This window comes from Platalea leucorodia (genome assembly GCF_965183815.1).
Source record: "Platalea leucorodia genome assembly, chromosome: 1".
In the NCBI taxonomy this organism is placed as follows: Eukaryota; Metazoa; Chordata; class Aves; order Pelecaniformes; family Threskiornithidae; genus Platalea; species Platalea leucorodia.
Genome location: NC_138823.1, coordinates 146371425 through 146391947, shown reverse-complemented (window position 1 = coordinate 146391947; position 20523 = coordinate 146371425). Strand labels below are relative to the sequence as shown.

General features: G+C 38.1%; 1 protein-coding gene across 2 annotated transcripts in view; it reads right to left on the bottom strand.

Moving 5' to 3' along the window:
* The window catches only part of LOC309598910 (macrophage mannose receptor 1-like), a gene marked incomplete at both ends in the record, with an annotated part of 64257 nt that continues 43734 nt past the window's right edge, over window positions 1–20523 (bottom strand). For both annotated transcript variants that reach the window (XM_082329937.1, XM_082329938.1), the window contains 12 exons: window positions 1–251; window positions 631–684; window positions 4286–4453; window positions 6395–6511; window positions 10766–10918; window positions 11863–12028; window positions 13097–13326; window positions 14207–14309; window positions 16046–16215; window positions 18133–18247; window positions 18999–19141; window positions 19650–19750. In XM_082329937.1, the coding sequence (XP_082186063.1) occupies window positions 1–251; window positions 631–684; window positions 4286–4453; window positions 6395–6511; window positions 10766–10918; window positions 11863–12028; window positions 13097–13326; window positions 14207–14309; window positions 16046–16215; window positions 18133–18247; window positions 18999–19141; window positions 19650–19750 (1771 nt within the window). The remainder of the gene's footprint in view (window positions 252–630; window positions 685–4285; window positions 4454–6394; window positions 6512–10765; window positions 10919–11862; window positions 12029–13096; window positions 13327–14206; window positions 14310–16045; window positions 16216–18132; window positions 18248–18998; window positions 19142–19649; window positions 19751–20523) is intronic.

The following is a 20523-nucleotide window of genomic DNA, read 5'->3' as shown; positions in this document are numbered from 1 at the left end:
TTACAGTGTCGCATGTTCATTCCGTTCTATGTTGGTGACAAGATCCTTTGTGTCACTAGTTGCAGGAACTGCATCACTATTAAAATACAGATTGTTCTCAAAGCTGTCATTTGCTGACAAGCGATTCTTTCTTCTCTTGTAGAAGAGATAGCCTGCAAGGCCACTTCCAACTAGGATGAGGATGACAACAATAACGACAACTCCTGTTTTACCATGGTTCAGAGTAGGAGCCTTCTTGTCCTTTGTCATTGCTGAAAACAAGTACAAAGAAATCAAGAGAATGATACATACTCTTTATCTGGAAACAATTTCTTTAGAAAGCATGATGTTTTAAGCAAAAATATTCCATTTATTTCAAAATAATGAGAGACAAAGGTAACAACATAAAATTAATTTATTTTAAAATGCTAACATTGCATGCTATATCACAAATTATTATTTTTTTAAATCTGCATTTGGACACTTAATGGAGTATATTGTATTCTACTAGGAAATAATGTGCCCCTAGGAAACCGATACGGTACTCAGGTGTATCAGAAAGTGTAAGCGAGATAATACAGAATATGATTTGTTCTGTTTATGATCTTACATGAGACTAGTTTTTGTCTACTTGAAAGACAATATTCTTACCCTTTGTAGGCATTACAGCTGGTGGCATTTCAGCTGCTGGCGGCTTTTCAGTTGCTGGCATTTCACAACATTGAAAAAGAATTATGTTATTAGATTATTCTGCTATTTATTTCTATATTATTTATTATTTATTTCTATATTTGGAACATACTGAAAATCATATTCAGAGAAATATATGGTAATACATACCACTAAATACTGAAAACACTTGAGTTTAGTCCATACAAAGCTATATACACCTATCAAAAGGCATAGCACAATGGTCAGTTGTATTCTGGTCTCATATGAGGGTATTTACATAAACTAACAGAAAACAAGAAACAAAGAGCCCCATGGAGACAGATCCTGACATCGGTGTAAAACCATAAGAAAATCTACACAGCATCTTCAGGACAGAAATGATCAAACATAATCCTCAATATAATTGCAAATTCTTGCAGTATTTTTTATCTTATGTAAACATAGCAAGTGTAATAAACTTGGTTTGCCAAGAGACTTTAATGGCCTACCTACACAGACAATTGAGATCACTCATGAACTCCAAAGTGTTTTAGCACGTATCACATCCAAACTAAAATGTTTGCAGCTCATTTAAAATTTAATATCTGGACCACAAAATCTGGCTTGCTGGGAAAACTGGGCCATCATTTAAGATGAAGATCCATATTTTGCCATGTGGACATAAAATCAGTCTGTAACTAAATCTTGAATCAATGCATTGTGTTTCATTCTGAAAAAGGTGAGCCCAGGAAGTTAAATTGTTTTACCGATTTCCCCACTTACATTGCTTGATTTCATTAATAATCCAACAATCCCGACTTCCAAAGATTTTCCAGAAATCTGCTGGAGTGTCTGTTAGCCCAGCTAGTTTTACATCTAGAGACAAACATTACGCTATATCTAGCTCTTCAAAGTAAAACCAGACATGATTATTTGGATGTTTCCAAGAGTTTCTATCAAGAAAAGTTTCTATTAATGCTGTTTACAATAAAAAGCAACTTGTTACTTGTCTGCCCTATACCAGCATGCAAATCTATGGAAAACACAGAAACTGGGAGCTTTCTAGACTTGCACACATTTGAAGTGCTTGCTGGAGGCATTGCATGTTTGCTACATTACATGTCATGTCCAGTGCTGGGCTCCCCAGTCAAGAGAGACAGAGAGCTACTGGAGGGAGTCCAGTGAAGGGCCACTAAGATGATGAAGGGACTGGAACACCTCTTACATGAGGAAAGGCTGACAGGGCTGGAACTGTTTAGCCTAGAAGAGAAGGTTCAGGGGGGATCTTATCAATGTACACAAATAACTGAAAGGAGGGTGTAAAGATGATGCAGCCAGGCTCGTCTCAGTGGTACCCAGTGACAGGACCAGAGGCAGTGGGCACACACCGAAACACAGGAGGTTCCCTCTGAACATCAGGAAACACTTCTGAGCTGCAAGGGTGACTGAGCGCTGGCGCAGGCTGCCCAGGGAGGTTGTGGTGTCTCCATCCTTGGAGATATTCAAAAGCCATCTGAACACGGTCCGGGGCAACTGGCTCTAGGTGGCCCTGCTTGAGCAGGGGGGTTGCAACAGATGACCTCCAGAGGTCCCTTCCAACCTCAACCACTCTGTGATTCTGTGAAGATAATGCTACCTTATGTCCAAAAGCACAGTGTAAAAAACAGTCTCAGAAATGTAACAAGGAATAGGAGGAAATAATTTACATTATGCAAATTTGGAGAATAGTCTTCTGGCTGCATTGCTTCATTTGGCTGGAAAATTTTTGGAATATAGTAACCTAGACACTTTTTCCTTGTTCCTCACCAAAAAATGTTGACTGACCAAGTTTTGTATAGCACTGATCATGCATATTATGCACATTACTGCTGGTTTTTAGTATAAGATGACTGCATGATAAACCTTCCTACAAGCAGTTAAACAAGCAGTATATTTAGTGATATAAATCTGCTATTCCTGAAATGTGAGAGTGAGATGCCATGAACATAATATACCTAGTCACTATTTGTCACACAATCAGCTAGCACCTGTTGAACTGTTGAACAGCTTTTTAGAGTACCTCCTTACTTAAGAAATAAAGTTAGATTGTTTATGGAATAAACCCACTACAGAATTTCAAATTACTAAGGTAAAAATTACCTCAAAAAGCAGAACAGAAAATAAAATCTACTCTACGGAAAGACTTCAGTCACAGGTTTGCATTTGCAGCCTCTTCAGAAAACAACAAACGTAACAAGCCATAGCAAGTGCAACTAAGTAAAATCATGCTTCTTACACCCCATTTATTAGCCTATAGCTATTTAATACATTTTTTCAATTCTGCAAATGGAGCATTATCACAGCTTTGCAAAACTGTGCCAAGCCAAGCTGCATTTCTACAACAACGTAGGATTCAATTGCATCCTGTTCCTGAGTGCACAACTATATCGTCCTTGCATTGACACCGGCATTTGGCTGACTCCATGGCACTCCAGCTCAGGAGGCTAGACTGGCTGAAGCTAATCCTAAAAAAAAATAACTAGCTTTCATCTGCTTCAGCTCCTTCAAACGTCTTCGTATCAAAACAGGTGAATACCAGTACCAGCACAAACAGATGAGTTGAACAGTCGAAAAGAAAGTGTGGCCATTGATTTTAACACTTGTTACCTACATCTATAACTATTCTGGATAGCAAATGAAAATAAAGTGCCTTTTTGTTTGTCAATCACAATGTAAAATGACAGGTAAGTAGGCTCTGAATGGATGGTATGTCTGACAGTTCTGCAGTATTTCCTGTAGAAGACACAGTCATCATTCCAAGTATCTGAGTAAGTAAGAATAATTTTACATGAAAGCAAATTTATAGAAAGGATAGCAGAATTTCTCTCATTTCCAGTCTTGTAGAGGAAGTGAGCATATTTCAGCTACTACATGGATTTCACCCTTCTCAGTAAACATTAGTAAGAGATTTTGATATTGCAATACATGCTGAAAGAAATTATTAGGATGACTTTTAGGAACACATATGCACTAGATGTCCTTACTGTCAAATCTGCACATTCAATTATTTCAGGACACTTCCAGTTTAGCACATTCAGACTATGCTATTTGCTTTGCTTTTCATTCATTCATTCATCTTCTCAAAACAGGAGAACACAGAGACAAAGGTCCGAAACTGTTCATTAATTCACAATTCATAAATACTCAATTCACAGAAACATTACTTCCTACTCAGAAAATGCATGCACATGAGACTTCCAGAGGGAAATAAGCAAAGGGTATTCCTCGGGCTGAGCAGAAGGGATACCCTAAGGAACATATTTTCAAATAGGTGAGACAAATTTGTGTATGCAAATCACAGTACTAACTTCGTGAGTACTCAACAATTATCAGTACAAAACAGGCAAACTTGTTAAGTATATACACTATGTACAGTTAAGATAGGAACACAATCTTTTTAAAACAGTTCTGAAGGGACTTGAGCACTGATCAGCACTTCTGCTTTCTGACAAGAGATATTCTTTCTTTTTGTTGGCATGCAGATGTGCATCCCTTGACATTTATAAAACCTCAAAACACCCAGCTAAAACACACTGTGTGTAACAGCCATCTACTAGTACTAGCACGCAAGAAGCATACTCCATACATAAAACAAATTCATAAATGCAGCACTTACTTTTTGGCTTTTTACAAACATAGCCTTTGTAGGAAGAGCAATAGATATTATTCCAGTACCCAGAGTTTGCGTACATTTCAACACAGTGTTCGTTTTGTTGAGGGGAAGGTTCTCCTACATTCCAGTTGACAAAATTCACTGCAGTGTTGTCTAGCCACAGCCATTCTCCTAATTGGAAAAACATTGAATATGGAAAAACAAGATAGTATTCATTTCCATCTTGACACCTCCTCCACATTTATTGCTTTCCTGAGAAATCTACTTGTGGCCACTCTTGGAGACAGGCCACTAGACTATTTAGATTTTTGGTCTGACACATCATGTTGCCCTTAAGTTTTTATGCAAATGATACAACATCAATTTTTGGAAAACGGCAGGCCAATCTGGCGTATGATGTTACAAAGGCAAGAAAGTTTAAAGAAGTATCTATCTCCCCCAATTTATTGCAATGGTGCAGTGTCAATTATTTATTCAGTTTATAGAAATTACTAATGTCAAAAGATAATTTATCTTCAACAGAATGCCCTTTATTTCAGTAATTTGTAGGGAGGTTTTGTATCAGTCTTTTCAGAGCCCCCACTGAAGTCTTTCTAAGTGCAGTTTTCTTCTGTTTGTTTTTCAGTTTCTGCTCCTTCCCACTGACTTTACACACACGATTTTCCTTTTAAAGATCTGCTTCAGAAATCTTGTGATCACTGTTGTTCAACTACGCTGGGACTTTGTCTCTTCCTTCCTGTTTCTTTTTTTCTTTCTTTCTTTTAATAGTGCTATTTATTTAGAATAAATGTGCCCCTTGTGACTCCTAAGTTGTACTCAAACAAACAAATTCTTAGACTCAGCATGAAAGCTATGTTTTGTTTTCTTATAAGATTCTTCATATTTCGGTTGTTTTGTTTCTTTTTTTTTAAATACCTGCCACCCTTTGTGTCAGGGCATGGCATCTGGATACAATCACTTTTCCAAAATATGAAATTTAGTTATGCGGTTATGCTGAAATCACCGCGATCACTATCTAGTAATACAATGACATGTACTTGCTGAAGCAGCTCTTGTCTTTATGATCACTGTAAGTACTGTATTGTTCCGCACCTGCTCTGGAACCACTTCAAAAAACATTCCCTGTATCAATTAACCACAAGTAAACATCAACTTTTCTTTATGTGTTATGCTTATAAATCATTACTCTCTTCAAATTCTTTCCTCCTCTACTGAAAACTTCCCCTTTTCCTGGTTAAGATTCAAGTAATGTAACTGAATACTTGTCTTCTCCTCAACTGATTTGTCATTGAAGTGGTTGAGCAAGCAGTTGTAAAAAAAACCCTCCAAAACTCGAGAAAACCCCACCCCAAGTCACCTGAACCATTCTGCAGTCCTGCCTCTGACATTTTTATACCGGAGCTTTTAGTCTGAACAGCACAAGACTGAAGTAACTTTTAGATCTATTACAAAGACAGAAATATCTATTTAATTGAATACTAACTATATTAATTAAAAAGTAATAATCAGCAAATTTAAGATTTAATTAAAGCAGCCTGTTGCCTGTAGTCTCTTACCTCACCTTCCTTATCGTGAGGCAGAAAATAGAAAAACTTGTGATACACAATTCCAAAGACACATACAATTTCAGCTTCAAAGTGAAGCTGTTCTGAGGGCCAGCTGTAACTAAAGATTGGTGACTGGTCATTCCAGGATGATGATTCCAAAGACTAGAGGTGATGTTAGACACATCATTGTGTAGCTCAAAAATTGGAGTATCTCAATGACAAGCATATCAACCCAGGGCCTCTCCACATTTGAGAAGAACCATTTGACTTTGGCTCAACTCCCAACACGTCCTGTCTGTACTCTGGTATATGCACCTTTGTGCCTGCCTTTGTTGTTAATTATTTTTATTGCTTTAAGATGAACTTTCTGTGCCTGGTCTTTCTGTTATATATTACTGATTATTGCTTGATTACAACTGACCAGCTTCCCCCATGATGATAATATAATACCTTTTCTAATTTCACTTTTTATGTATTACAGACGTAAAACATGACATTTTCAACACAGAAACAGTTTGTGACAATTATTCACCAAACAAAAAGATGTGAAAAGTAAAGAAATTACCATCCACATTTCTGTACATTCCTGTCCAAAAAGTTGATGTTTTCCCTTCAAGTGGTTCAATGGTGTATGCCAGAAAGTTGGCTTCAGCTGAGTCTTCAACCGATACCAAAGAGGCACCTGGAAGACACAGATAAAAAAAAACGTCTTAGAGACCTAAGTTTCACAGTGGAAAGCATTCTCATTGTCCTGTCAAATGCCAGTCTTACTTTTGCCACTAATTATCTGTGCCAAATTCCAAAAGGGTTTGAAGTTCAGAACAGAAACTAACTTTGGATAATATCTTTTGAAGGTCTCTGGCATTGTTGCTGATGTATTTCTTATCATTTCCATGACATTGCACTAGCATTTTGTCTATTTCCTCATCCACTGGGTGGATAGCAACATAACTGAAAAACAACTCTAGGCAAAACACAGCATGCCAAGAAGTTATTGAGCATAAATTTCTACTGATGTGTTACTATTTAAAAAAAAAAAAAAAAAAAAAAAAAGAAAAAAACCAAAACACGCTAAACAAAAAGTATGTATAACTTCAGTCTGTACACCATATAACTTCGCGTATTAATGATTAAATGTTTTCTGAGCCTTTGTATAGCTTGTGTACAGCACAGACTTTGCTGACTTTCTGAAGCACAGTCCTTAGTGTAACTCTTTAACCAGGTCTTGTTTATTTTCCTACGTTCTCTTTGTAGCCATCAGAGAAAGAAACATCATCTTGGTCATCTGTTGCCCAGTTAGTGTAGTACGCTGTTAGTCATCCACATAACACTAGGCATTCTGCCATAGTGATTTGTTCTGTGTGATGCTCTAGCAAAGTCACGAAGTCACAGCATGGAGCCAGCAGACAGAATGAGCTAGACAGCTTTGTATGGAGTGGCATTAAACACTGGAGAAAGTGCATCTTCAGTTCTCTTTAGTGTGGGGCTGGAATCCAGTCAACAGGTGTGGAGCAATAGCTGTGTTTGGCACTTGACTGCTTGGATTTGGCTGTTGAATTTTTGAAGGTATTTTTTCACAGGTAAGGAAGGCACAGTTACAGAGATTGAAAATATAAAAGTCATTTGAATCACTGCTGAGCTACTGATAAATTCTACTATGGTTCAGAATTCTGCTATGGGTAAGATACAATTGGAAAATGTCCAACTGCAAACAAAACCCAGAGTGCAAGCAGGGACAGCAGAATATAAGAGAACATAGAACGTTCCTCTTTTTTCACTGTAATCTTTACGTCTTCCTAATTGTTCCTCTTTTGCTGAATGGTATCAGATGTTTGGTTACTGTTAGGTTGTGTGATAAAAAGCTTCACTGCACATCCACAGGGGAGCACAGAAAGACAATGGCAGATAGGGGACCCCTTCCCTGGCTACTCCCAGGCCCATCACAGGAGCCATCAGCGCATCGAAGGCAAATCTCCACAAGCCCAGAGGAGCAAAGACACACAATGGCAGGGCAAGAACGCAAATTATGGGCTCAGAGGATGGGACATCCTGCTCAGGCCCCTCCTAGGGCTGTTGCAGGACAGCCTTAGCCTTAGTGTCCAGGTGTGAAACCCATCAAGACAAATCAACATCAGAGTACCTTTCAGACTGAGGGGAGTTACCTACGGGTATGGGACACATGATGGGATACAGAAGAGCATTTCAAGATTGCACAAGACTTATTATGAGATGTTCAGGGAAGGAACCAAAAGCAGGGAAAAGAATGGACCTAGATGATTTGGGAGGAAGAAGCATGGGAAAATAGAGAGATAAGGGGATAAAAAGACTGGTCATGTGTAAACAGTTTGCTGGTCAGTATGGTTGTCTGGCCACACCTTGTGCGTGATCTGGGTGGAGAGTCCCATCTTCTTATTAAACTTTATTTCTAACTGTTTTCATGGGTGAAAGACTCTTCTACTCTGTATGCATGTGTGTGTGCATGGGGGTCTAAGCACCAGCAGCTGGAGCGGGACCATGAGTCAGAGACCCTTGTGTCCGTGGTGCCAGCAACTGGAGTAAGTGCAGGTACACAAGTGAGTGTGTGATCACTAGGGAATATCAAGTTAGTCTAGCCAGCAAGTAGGTGAGACAGGTGTGTTTGTGCATCACCAACGGTGAGACCACAAGCTGAGCTGGCTATCAGAGGAACCATAAGGGCTGTGACTCTCTAAGGATGAGACCCGCTGGTGTACGTGCATCTCTAAGGGAGATCAAGGAGGGAATGGCTACTGAGGGACCAGTGGAGTTTCAGGTAGCTCTGTATGTGTGTGTGCCCCTGTGTGTCTCTACAGGCGAGACCATGGGGGATTGACTACTGCAGGGACCTGTGTGTGTGTGTGTGTGTGTGGCAGGGATGGGGTCTGTACCAGCAACAGGAGCCAGGCTGGTGGCTGTGGGGGCTCATATTTCCAGGTCCCAGCAACTGAGGACACTGAGATCCATGGGCCAGCTATGGGGCAAACTGAGTGTCTGAGTCCAGCTGCTGGAGCGATTCGCGTTGTACTTCTGTATATATTCCCACTAACAGACCTTCATCCTGATCAACTGGAGAGGGGACTGCAATAAGGGTGCTGGGGCAGATTGTGTGAGTGCTCTATGTGTCTATCTGTGCTGATCTGTGTGGCCAGCCATGAATATACATATAGATGTGTTGTATATGTGTGTGTGCACCTACAAGGAACACATTCTCAGCCTTGTCACTGGTTGGACTTGGCAGTATACAGCCATGGCAGCCTTGCCTCTGCTGGGCTGCTGGATTCAGCCTGCCCTAACAATTACCATGAAAGATTAAGGGTAGCATTGAAGGGAAGGGGATGTCAGTGACATGAAGTGTTAAGTATACTAGCATTCAAATTTTAAATTCCACATAATGCCAGTCTTTTACCACACACGCTGAAAAAAATGGTCAGTGTCTTTTTTCAGGACTCAGTTCAACAGAAAAAGGCAATTCTGATGTAACTTCAGATTCCAACAACAAAGATGTGGGACAGCTGAGGACAACCTGTCAGTGAGTGGAGGCACCTGCTATCACATGCAACATCATTGTTCAATTCCTCTCAAACTTCACCTTAAAACTCTTCCATTCATTTGCCCCACTCTTCTTATTGAAAGTCTGTTTCAGAAACTCAGTCCTCCAAAGAAAAGAAATGTTATTTTATTTCTCACACAAGCTTGTTCAAAATTGTAATCATTCCACTTAAAGCAGAGAACTGCAGATTACAGATAACAGCTGTTATGTACACAGCTGTCAAGGTCCTTTTGACTATGCGTAACTAAGAACATACATTGCAGCTTTCAAAGACTGAGCATCTGTCGTGTCAACAAAAGAACTCAGGGGACTGTATGGGAATGGGTCACACTGTAACAATTGTCATAGTCTTAAAGACTGAGCTACAGCAAGACTGCTGTATTATGGAGGCTTTTCTATATTAAAAAGTATATTGTCAAGTAATTTCACCCAAATGTTATGGAAATGTTGATGTGGAGAATATAGCAAGATTTAAAGAACATGTACCAAAACTTGAACCTTCCCTCAAAAATACCAGTTTCTTGAACTAGAGCTGGCAATGTACTAGTTCATGAGAACCCAAGAATGAAACTGAGTACCAGCAGAAAGAGTGAGATTCTTCTTACCCAGCTCTAGGTGTCTATATTTGACACAGGTTTCACTGGTAGGTTTATTATCAGTGGAGACCTAATCAACCCAGTCAGTGGAGTTTAGGGTGCAATTCACCTGACCGAATGTCAATATATACTTCCAGTGAAGATAAATCTGTATTCAGTTCTACTGACAGCATGAACAAGATCTCTGCATACTGTAATGGGAGGTTAGACACCCAAGTCACATTGCCATCAATGCTATAGACACCAATTCTATAGACACATGAAGTCTGGCATAATAAGTCTTACATCACTTTCCCAGAGAAGGAAGTTGCAAGAATGAAACAACACAATAACCCTAGTTTGCTAATATATTATCCAGCCTAGAGAGCTGTAACTTTCATTCCAGTGGCATAAAACTGCAATAATCAAGGGGCAAATTAGATCAGGAATACAAAACATATAAAATGCCATTAAGATAAGATTTAGTGACTGCTGTGGATGAGGTTGACTACCTCCTAGCAGGGTCAAAGGACAAAGCTTCTACTTTTGTGATCTCCATTCCATGCCACACAGCTCCTCTAATGTCTGTCCCACACACGAAAGACAGTATGTGGCACTGGCAGACAGCTATTTTCCATCTCCTCGCAAATTAAGGCAATAATTGGATGCAACTGTCTTGTCCAACACTTGGACCATCCTTGAAATCACAAAAATACATAGCACATGTTCAACTTTCCACAGAGGGGAGAAACAAGTCAGAAAGATGTGTTCTTTGATTAAGGAGGATACTTACCTAGTCGAAGACATTCTAAAGATGCCTGGGCCCAGTTTCTTGTAGATGAAGATTCAATGTAGTAGCAATGACCTCGGAAAGGGATCCAAGACTTGTGTCCTTCTGATTCAGGGCACTTTCCTGGAAGCTGAGGGGGCTCAGTGGGAGCTTGAACTGTTTAAAAAAAATAAAAAAATAAAAAAGCCCACAAAATTTAAAGAAACATCTTCTTATACATTCTTTTATCATTAATAGATTATTCTAACCAAATGTTGGAAAACTCACTCATGTCTTTAAAAAATGTAATCTTGGTAGCCTGTACTGCTTACTACATCACAATAATGGGAAAAAGTCCTAAATCTATGAACAGAATGTACTGCAACTGTAGTCTCAGGAAATCTAATTTAGCAAAGAATCCAGGCATACTTTTATTTTTTAACACATTCTTAAGTTCAGCTCAACTCTATTCACAAATGTATTTTCACATTTGACTGCTTTACTGAATTAGGGCCCATATAAACTTGGTCATATGCGCTGTGACCTAGTATCATGGAATGCAGAAGGCATTATCAGATGATAGTAACAGGAGTTTCAGGTCAAAAACGTAAGAGAAGGCAGCCTGAAGAAGTATGCTTAAACATTTCTATACCACCTGTAGTTTGTTATTCAGTTACAAAAGGAAAATCTGGAAAGCTGTTAAAAGTAAACATTCCTTGTGACACTTTATGGCTTGGTCATTCAGCTCTTCCCCCTTCAACACAGTACCCATGTGACTACTACCTAACATTCATTACCTTTTGATTTTTGAGGTTTTTGGTCTTGCATGCTTACTCAATAACAGAATAAACAGCAGAGTAACATGAGTCGAAGCTTTGCAAAATATATCTAACATTATTAATGTAAAGTGATGGCTATTCACAGTCACACTATCTCTTTCCTAATATGTGTCAGCCCTCATTTTAAAGCAACCCCATTCAACACAAGTAAATTTTAATGATTTCATCTATTTCGCTCTTGAAATAAAAAAAAAGCATCTAAATATATCAGCAGACCACCCAGCACAATGAACTCTAAAGAGAGAATCGTTGCAATTACAATGGTTAGATTCAAGTTCTTACCATCAGGTTTTTTGCAAACAGAGAAGTAACTTTCATTGCAGGATCCTGTCTTCCAGGCTCCAGCAATGTCTAGATAGACACAGCCTATTTTCTGCTTTGGCTCCCCTTCAGCCCATTTAGTATACTTCATTCTCCAGTTATCAATCCATTCATAACGCCCATTGGTCTAAGAACAAAACAAATAAACAGGAATGATTAAACATTAACCATTCCTTCGTCAATCAAATGTCCGTCTATGCAGCACCTTGTGCTAGAAGGTTTTTTTTTAGAAATCAATAGCAAACAAAAATGGCTCAAACTTTTAAATTTATGTTGTGACAAGCAGCTATTCATTGAGAAATACAGCAGCACAACAAACACTTTTCAGCGAAAGGAAAAGCAGAGTAAGTGACATCGAATTAATTTTGAACTTAACAAAACTATTCATTTGGGACTAATAGAAATTTCATTTAAAATAATTTGTCTGATGACTCATTTTTGTACTATCTGTTTCCCTCCAAATTTCAAGAAATGTAGACTATTTTAACGTAAAGTGTATTTAAAAACTTCATCATTTCCCACCAAAGCTGGTGAACTCAATGAATCATCCTGTTGATTAAGTTAGGGGAATCTTTTGGTTTTTAGGAAGTGGTGTGTTATGTTCACTCATTTGTATTTCTTTGATGTGCTCAGCCAAATGGACCGAATGTGGGACAAGTGTCTGTGCCAAGAAGAAAGGGTGGTGTATTTTAACACCCAGAAAGTATCAAAATATCACAGAACTAGGAGAGGGGAGACAAATAAAATTAAATTAGGTAAACCAATTAATTATTTGGCTAACTATCCTCAAAAATGTTGAAAGAGTCACAGCAACAACACTTTATTCTACTTCTGAAAATTAGGTATTGTTATTTGGAATAAATGCTTTCCACTGTACATCTTAAGATATGTGGATTTTATCTCAAATACACCATATAAACAGAGAGATATTTCAAGATGTTAGCCTAAAATGTCTTGTTTGGAAGCACACAGAGTGTAATATGACAGAAAAAGTGTGAAAACGTGTAATATATACAATTTAATCAGAATAATGGAAGAGGATGGATTCCTACCGGTAAATCTGAAAGCACATAAAAGTATTTAGGACCAAGATGTAAACTAATAAGCTAAAGTAAAGCGAGATAATAAGACTTTCCAGTTCCTGAGTTGTCCGTTAGAGAAGCAGCATCACGTTCAATTAGTCTGATGTTCTTACCACATTACTGTTAAGACCAATCCACATAGGCACCCCATACTTTAATAACTTCAGCCACAGGAACGAATGACTGTAGGGGTCTAAGACGCTGGAAAGGTCAAATTGATCACGTTTGCAGTTTTTTCGTGCATCCTCCCATTTCATTTTGGTATGGATGAACAAATAACTACTGTTACCATAACGAATAATGCTGGATGGTGATGAACTTATAGAAGGCAGAAACTCAGCATCTGTAAAATAAAGGATGAAAAAAGACTCATATACTTGTTCTAAAGGGGGTTATGATTTCACTGTGCTTGCAAATAGAATTAAACAAAAAGCCTTTTTTCTTGATTTCATATTTCCTGACTTTTGATCAGCATGGGTTAGATGCGCTATTCTTTAAGCCAGCATCAGTAGTAAAAATCAATTACAAAGCTGTAGAAAGGAAAAATGCTGCTTAAAGCAACCTCTGACAAGGAGTAAAGGAGCATTCTGTATAATCCTCCAGAACAGTATTTACTGAAATGAATTAGGATTACATTAGGTCACAATTTCTTTAATAAAATACTTTTTCATCAAAAGAAATGTTTTGCAGAGACTGTATTGTTTTTCAGGGATTTTTTTGCCAGAGAAAAGGAAAACTCCACAACAGATCGGTCTTTAAAAATCAATCAGATATTTAAATCCAGGTTTTCACTGCTTTTTAATGTCCATTTTGGAGGTGAATTAGCTCAAGTTCAGTGTGGGTGAGTTACATTCACACTCTAGACAGTTCATGCTACATGTACAAGCCAGTATTTTCCAGAACATGTTTTGAAAGCCAATGTGTTCAGAAAATGACAGACAAAATCATGGATCAAATATCATGTCAAGGGTCATACTAAACACAAAGATGCAGATACAAATTCCAGTTCAGGAAGTAGCAACATGGCAGTTAGAGTCAGCTGAGAGCACCCAGAGCACTGACTCTAACTGGACCCCGATACATATGATCCTTGTGTTTCTGCCTGAAAAACAATTTGTGGACGTATCTTTATTGAAAGTGAAATGATGTTGAAATCCACACACCTAAGTGATTCCCTGAAAAACTATAGGGTTTGATTGTGTTTTAACTAAAAAGACAAGTACCTGCATTAATTTGGCATATGTATCCTCTGTTGTTATCACAACTCTCATCAGCCCACTTCCCTGCTTCCTTAACAGGATTGTTTCTCATGACAACACAATCAGCCTCGAGGCAAAAAGATATAAAATCAGTTACAAATAGCTAGAAGAAGCAAATACAAATCTTTTGTCCCTCTTTTACATCTTCAGACACAAGCCATGCTGTAGTTTTATTCTCATATCCTTGCAACATTTAACAGCATAAATTTTATGATGTGGAGGTTCTGCTCCTCTTGCACTTCACAAATTTCTTAATGTTGCTCTCTCTTGTGCAACATTGGGGTGAATAAATAGACCAGAGAAATTCCGGTATTCTCATATCTCCAGGCATGGAGAGAAGGAAAGCCACAGACAATTTAAAGAGAAGTGAAATCAACTGTTGTAGAAAAGACAGGTTAATGTTGCCCCAGAAAAAAAACTGGACCCTCAATGGGCAATGCAACATTTCTGACATATCAATCTCCTCAAATTTATTGTTGCAAGCTGTAATACTACACACAGCAAAATTAGAACTGGTCCTGCCCAAAGGCAGCCATTCATCTGTCAGTACCACCCTTACAGTGACATTTCAACTTCTCTGACATGGACATGATAGCTAGAACCTGTGTTAGCATATATGAAACAAACAGTGATGAATGCAAAAGGCTGCATGTGTACAAATGGTTTTGTGCAATGAAGCATCCATATTTATTTTATTCTATTTAATTCTTTGGTTTTGCTGTCCAGGAGGAGATGCACAGAGAAACACTTCATTTGTGAGTTAAATGCATTAAGATTTAAATCTTTCAAACTGAACAGTTGCATAGTATTTTGTATTAACTATGATAACTTATTTTTTGCTAAGGTCAAGTAAACTTAAATCTGAAATGTATAAAATAGGGACTTTATAAGTTTTCACAGAAGACTTCATAGAAAACCTACTACTTTTCATAAAAAGACAAAAATATATATTGTTCCTCCCAGAAGTAACATTTTAAAGATGCTTTCTCTTTTGAATTCCGAATTCTCCCAAATTTTCTTCCTCCATTAGAGATAAGAAGCTGAGAGGTGCTACTCTCAAAAACAGGAAAAAGGACATTATACATAAAAATAAGATTTCTACATTAAAAATGGCATTCAAGAGAAATAGAGTTAGTACTATAATGTGGTGTAGTTCCCTAGCACAGAGCTATCTAAACACATAAGATCAGAGAGAGGAACTCTATGACCTATCAGATCAGTTTGTATGACAGAGAAATAAGGGAAGTGATTTTTTTTTTTTTTTTTTTTTTAAATGAATGGCTGTCTTTTTATAGAAGCATGTCCTTTCTGCAAATGTGACTGACAGAATTTGCTTCTATGCAAGACATGGCTGGTTGAGGGGAATGTTTGTAAGTGCCCCTTGCAAGCCACATGCCAACTGAGAAACCTGCTAAGTTCAGGCACAACTGTGGTCAGAGGACTAGGAGGATGTGCTCATTCAGTATGCTTTTGGGGCAAATGCCATGAGGCAGGAATCCCACTGTCCCCTTTACCAGAGCCTATGAGAGAATGCAGGGTGAACACAGAAGCAGTGTAGCCTTCAGGGACAAAGAGAACGGAAATCTGAAACCAGTCTTTGTATAAGCACTCCACAGATCCTGTCACCAGCTAACACAGCAACTGCCCAAGGGCTCAAAACCATTCACTCTATTTGGATTTATATTTGACATGTATAAAAGCATGAAAGTAATAAGTCAAGCAGTAACATGTCTCAAATCCCAACAAATGCGTAAATGCAATCTAAAATCAAATTTCAGTGAACAATTTGTGATTGCTATTTACCTGGCCATCATATGAGTATAAATCCATATGTCCTGATGGGAAGCCTTTGGCCCAGTTTGTAAAGTAAACTCCTGTTCCATCCGTCCAGAGGAACCTCTGTTCATGATTTATATCATTTAATCCAATCCATGTATCAGTAACAAAATCTTTCATATGGAAGGTGAGGAAAGCTAGAGTAAAAAAAAGGCAAAGAAAAAGAAATACTTTTAATGAAGGACAATTGAAATGTCTGGCCTCACTGAGATTGGTGATATTAAATATTTTTTCTGAAATACAGAACAATTCATTGTTGACAACACAAGTAAGTAAGATGAAAAGGAGGTGACTTTTGAGTTTAATGAACAGGCAACCAGGTATATAACTGTGGCTTTAGGCAAAATCTTTCAGCTAAGTAGCTAACCTAGTACTGGGATGAATCCCAAAAGCATGACAGAAATGCTTTTTGTAATGTCTCGAGACATTTTTGAATCCTAGTCCCACAATTGACTTAGAAATATACAGCCATGTAGAGCACATACATTTTTGATAATCCCACCAAGAGTGGTAACCCCCCAATGGCATCATACAGACAGCACCATCAAGCACCTACAACTTGTGCATCTGCACAAGTAGTGCTGTTATAGAACTGCGAGAGTGTTTCTTCTCTCCCTAGAACACCTGGGCACCAGCCTGCACTGTCTCAGCAGGGATCAGAATGCACCAGTGACATGCTTAAAATGAGTCTCAGCAGAATTATTCATCACAAGCAAATCAATTACCACAGTTTTGCACAGTCCAGGAAGGTACTTGTGTGTCTTAGCTAGTGTGGCTAGCTCACAAATAGAGCAGGCTAGGTCAGCTGGCATTCATTAGCCCACTAATCCACAACACATCAAACACTGTGATAAAATGAACATATCGTGGCTTTTTGCAACTGCTACATTGTTGTGAGTTTACTTTTCCCTGCAAACAATAGATGAATTTCTGTCTGCTCTATCAACCATTCACCTTCCTTTAGTCTTTCAAAATGAACGCAACTTACAATTCCAGAAATGAAACCTGTAGACTTCTTTGCCAAATGTTAGTATTGCTGTTCTGCCAGAAACTGTAACAGGAACTCAAGCCTTTATGCCTACGTTGCCAGCAATAACAATAGCTTTGTGCTAATAGCTTTATTGCTCATTTCTCTTTTATCTAGAATTCAAGCCCTATGCATGAACCACCTGAAATCTGTACTGCAGAAATTACGTTGGATAGGAATCTAACTATATTTGAAAAGTGAAGGTTTGATTCTTCATTTCTTCACATGTGGAAAACATAAGTAGTACTAAGTTCATGTCAGCAGTCTAAATTTAAACTATTTAATTGCTCAGACTACAACACAGACTTGCTTTAAAATGGTTGCTTTTTCAGTATGCTCTTTTGAGTTCATAAATAGTATGTGTTGTGCAGCATCTGTTTCTTATCACTGTAGTATAAAACAGTATTTCTAAAAAGAGTGTGTTATTAACATCTATCAAAATCTTCCCCGATTTTTAATTTGAATGTGAGCCATGTTTATTCAAGCGTGAAGTAATTTCCCTCTGCTCATCTCCCCCAGTCAGGGATGCAGCTCTTCTTAGGTTCATTAAAATAAGCTCCTCTAGTGAAAAGAATGGTGCATCTATGTGGTGAGTTGTGGGTAGGTGTATGAGCAGTCAAACCTCTGCCCCAAGCTGCCCAGAGACAGCAAATTCAGATCCTAAAGGTGTTCTGCTTGAGTTAATAGGAAAGCCACGCAGTGAGTTAATGCCACCTAGTGAAACTACATCATTTGGGATGGAACTTTCTTGGTTCAGCTGGCATCATGTGTAAGCAGAAAAAGCACTACTTTGGCTGCGAAGACAATATACATGTATCTCCCTCTCTCTCTCTCTCTCTAAGCCAATATTAAAATTTGGCAGATTCAGGTGAAGACTTCATTGTAAATTTCCAAAAATTATATGTTTTGGAACAAAAATCACATGTGCAGTCATTATTCAAATCCTGTCCATATTCACACAAACAACAGCCATCCTGTAAAGATTAAATGTCATCTCATCTAGTTGCTATAAAACTATACACAGTACCTTGCACTTGTTCATTAGGGATAGTGGCCAGGTTTCCTCCTAAATTCATGCAAGCTGTTCGTGCAGCACGCCAAGTGACACGTTCATCTTCTGTAGATCCAAATATTTTGTAACACTAGAACATGAACAAATTCTGTCTATATTATGTTTACTCCAGTATCCCTCACAGATTGAAAACCACTGCTTTAAGCAAATCAGGATGGAGAAAAGGCGGTAAAATAATGCATCTATCTGAAAAAAAACCCCACATTCAGCTTAAAATGAGCTTTTTGTGCTGATCCTTGTTCTATATAAAATTGAAGGTCTCAAGAAAGTGTTTTGCTCAACAAGACACATACTGGATTTGATCTGAAATCCCTAGAAAATAAGCAAAAACTGACTTTTTATAGACAGTCAGCTAACAGTGGCAAGTTATGCATGACTGATGTTAGTCTGCCTGTTTGTTTATTTGACTCTACAAAGCATACCACATTTGTAAAGTTAAGGAAAACAAAATCTATTCAGTACGTAAAAAGCATTATGGTTTGGTTAAAAAACATCAAGATCAAAGCATCAATACTTCAGGAACTGTGTCTAAACTCTTTAGGAAATGCATATCAAAAGGTTGGAAGAGATGACTAGAGAATGACTTTCGTTAGCTGCAACTGAATATGCTCATCTGCCACTTCATTAGAAGCATGAAAAAAGCACCTTTCCTGCAGAACAGTGGATAGGCAAAGAAAGAAAAGCAGGCACAGGTCAACCAGCTCTCTGCAAAAAAATAATAATATTTTACTTTAATAAGAAACAATGTTATTAAATAATTCCCTTGCTTTCTATTTAGTGCTTTGCCAAATATCCAACATGTGCTGTATTTATTATGGTACCTTATTATGAAAGGAAAGCCAAGTTGGATGACATCCTTTTGGAGTTGAAGGTGTTGTTGGAGGAACAGTTGAATTAATGGAACTGTTGTGCCTTTCACATATGTAGGGATTTGGATAACCACAGTTTATATCATTCCAAAATCCTGCATGTAAGATAAATGGGGAACTGTATGACACCACATGCAGAGCAGGTTAAATGGAAATCAATTTCACTCATTCTTACACAAAGTGCTTTTAGCTGAAAGATCAAATCCTCAGAGTCTCTTAGTTTATTATCATTCTGTATCATCATCTAGGATAAATATGTCACTTTATACACACTGTAATTACAGAATGTTAAAAGCAGTATAGAACCAGGCACTAGAAATATCAATTTTATAGTGCCACATTAGGTCAATTTTAATAAAAAATATAAAACAGTTGTATAGCAATCACAACCACAGACCTCTATCAGAGCTTCCCCATGCTAGGCTTAAGGTAAACACATGAGCACAAAACTATGAAGTCCTGAATATAATACTATGGTCTACTTCTATAACATTTTGCAAAAGAACAGAAAAAAGGGGGGAAGGGGTGCCTCTCAGAAGAAAAAAAGAGTTGTGACACAAACACACAAATAATGTAATTCAGGAACAAACATACAAAACTCACCTAAATTCTTATACATAACTACACAGTTTTCATCATTATTTGCAAAGTTAGGTTCATGTGGTGCCCATGCCAGATAATTCACTGGAGTGCCATCCATCCAGCTTAAGAAAAACAATCCAACAAAACACTTCTTTAACATACAAATAGAATTGGTTCCATGTTACAAAAAGTAATTTTGCAATATGTTTAATATAGCCGTTCATAGTTTAATACTCAGAATAATCATTCGAGCCAACATGAAAGCCAGACATTATTTCAGCATGAGAGAGCCCAGATGCTCACCATTTCCCCCAAGTCATACATTCCCTGTGCCTGTTACAGAGATAAGAGATTTTATTAGTAACACTGGTAAAATGTTTGATCTTTCCCCCATGCAGAGGAAAAAGGCATGACAAACCACCTACAAGGAAATTCCTGCGACAATGTGCTTTACCATAAGGTAAAATACCAACATCAAAAAAGTTGTACATCCACGTAGATTAAACAATAAAGAACAAAATCATAACCAGGCAACCAAACACTTACTAGGAGACATATTCCTATTGGACTGCAAGCGACAGAGGTGCCCAGGTTCGCCCTTCAGGCACATACACAAGGTACTTCACTTAAAGATATATTAATCTTAGGGTCCTTACAAAAACAATAGAATGGCAGAGACACCTCACGTTCAGAAGGTCATCTGGCCCACCTAACATCCTACTTATCCTCTGAAAGGTCCTCATTGTCACTGTGGACTATAAGGAGAACCAAGAACTACTAGGCATCTATTCAGGCACTTCAAGACGCAGACTGAACTGAATCCAGGCCTAAATTAGCATTACGTGTAAAAATCAATATGGTGGTGCATACTGACATTCAGAAAAGCTTGCAGAAA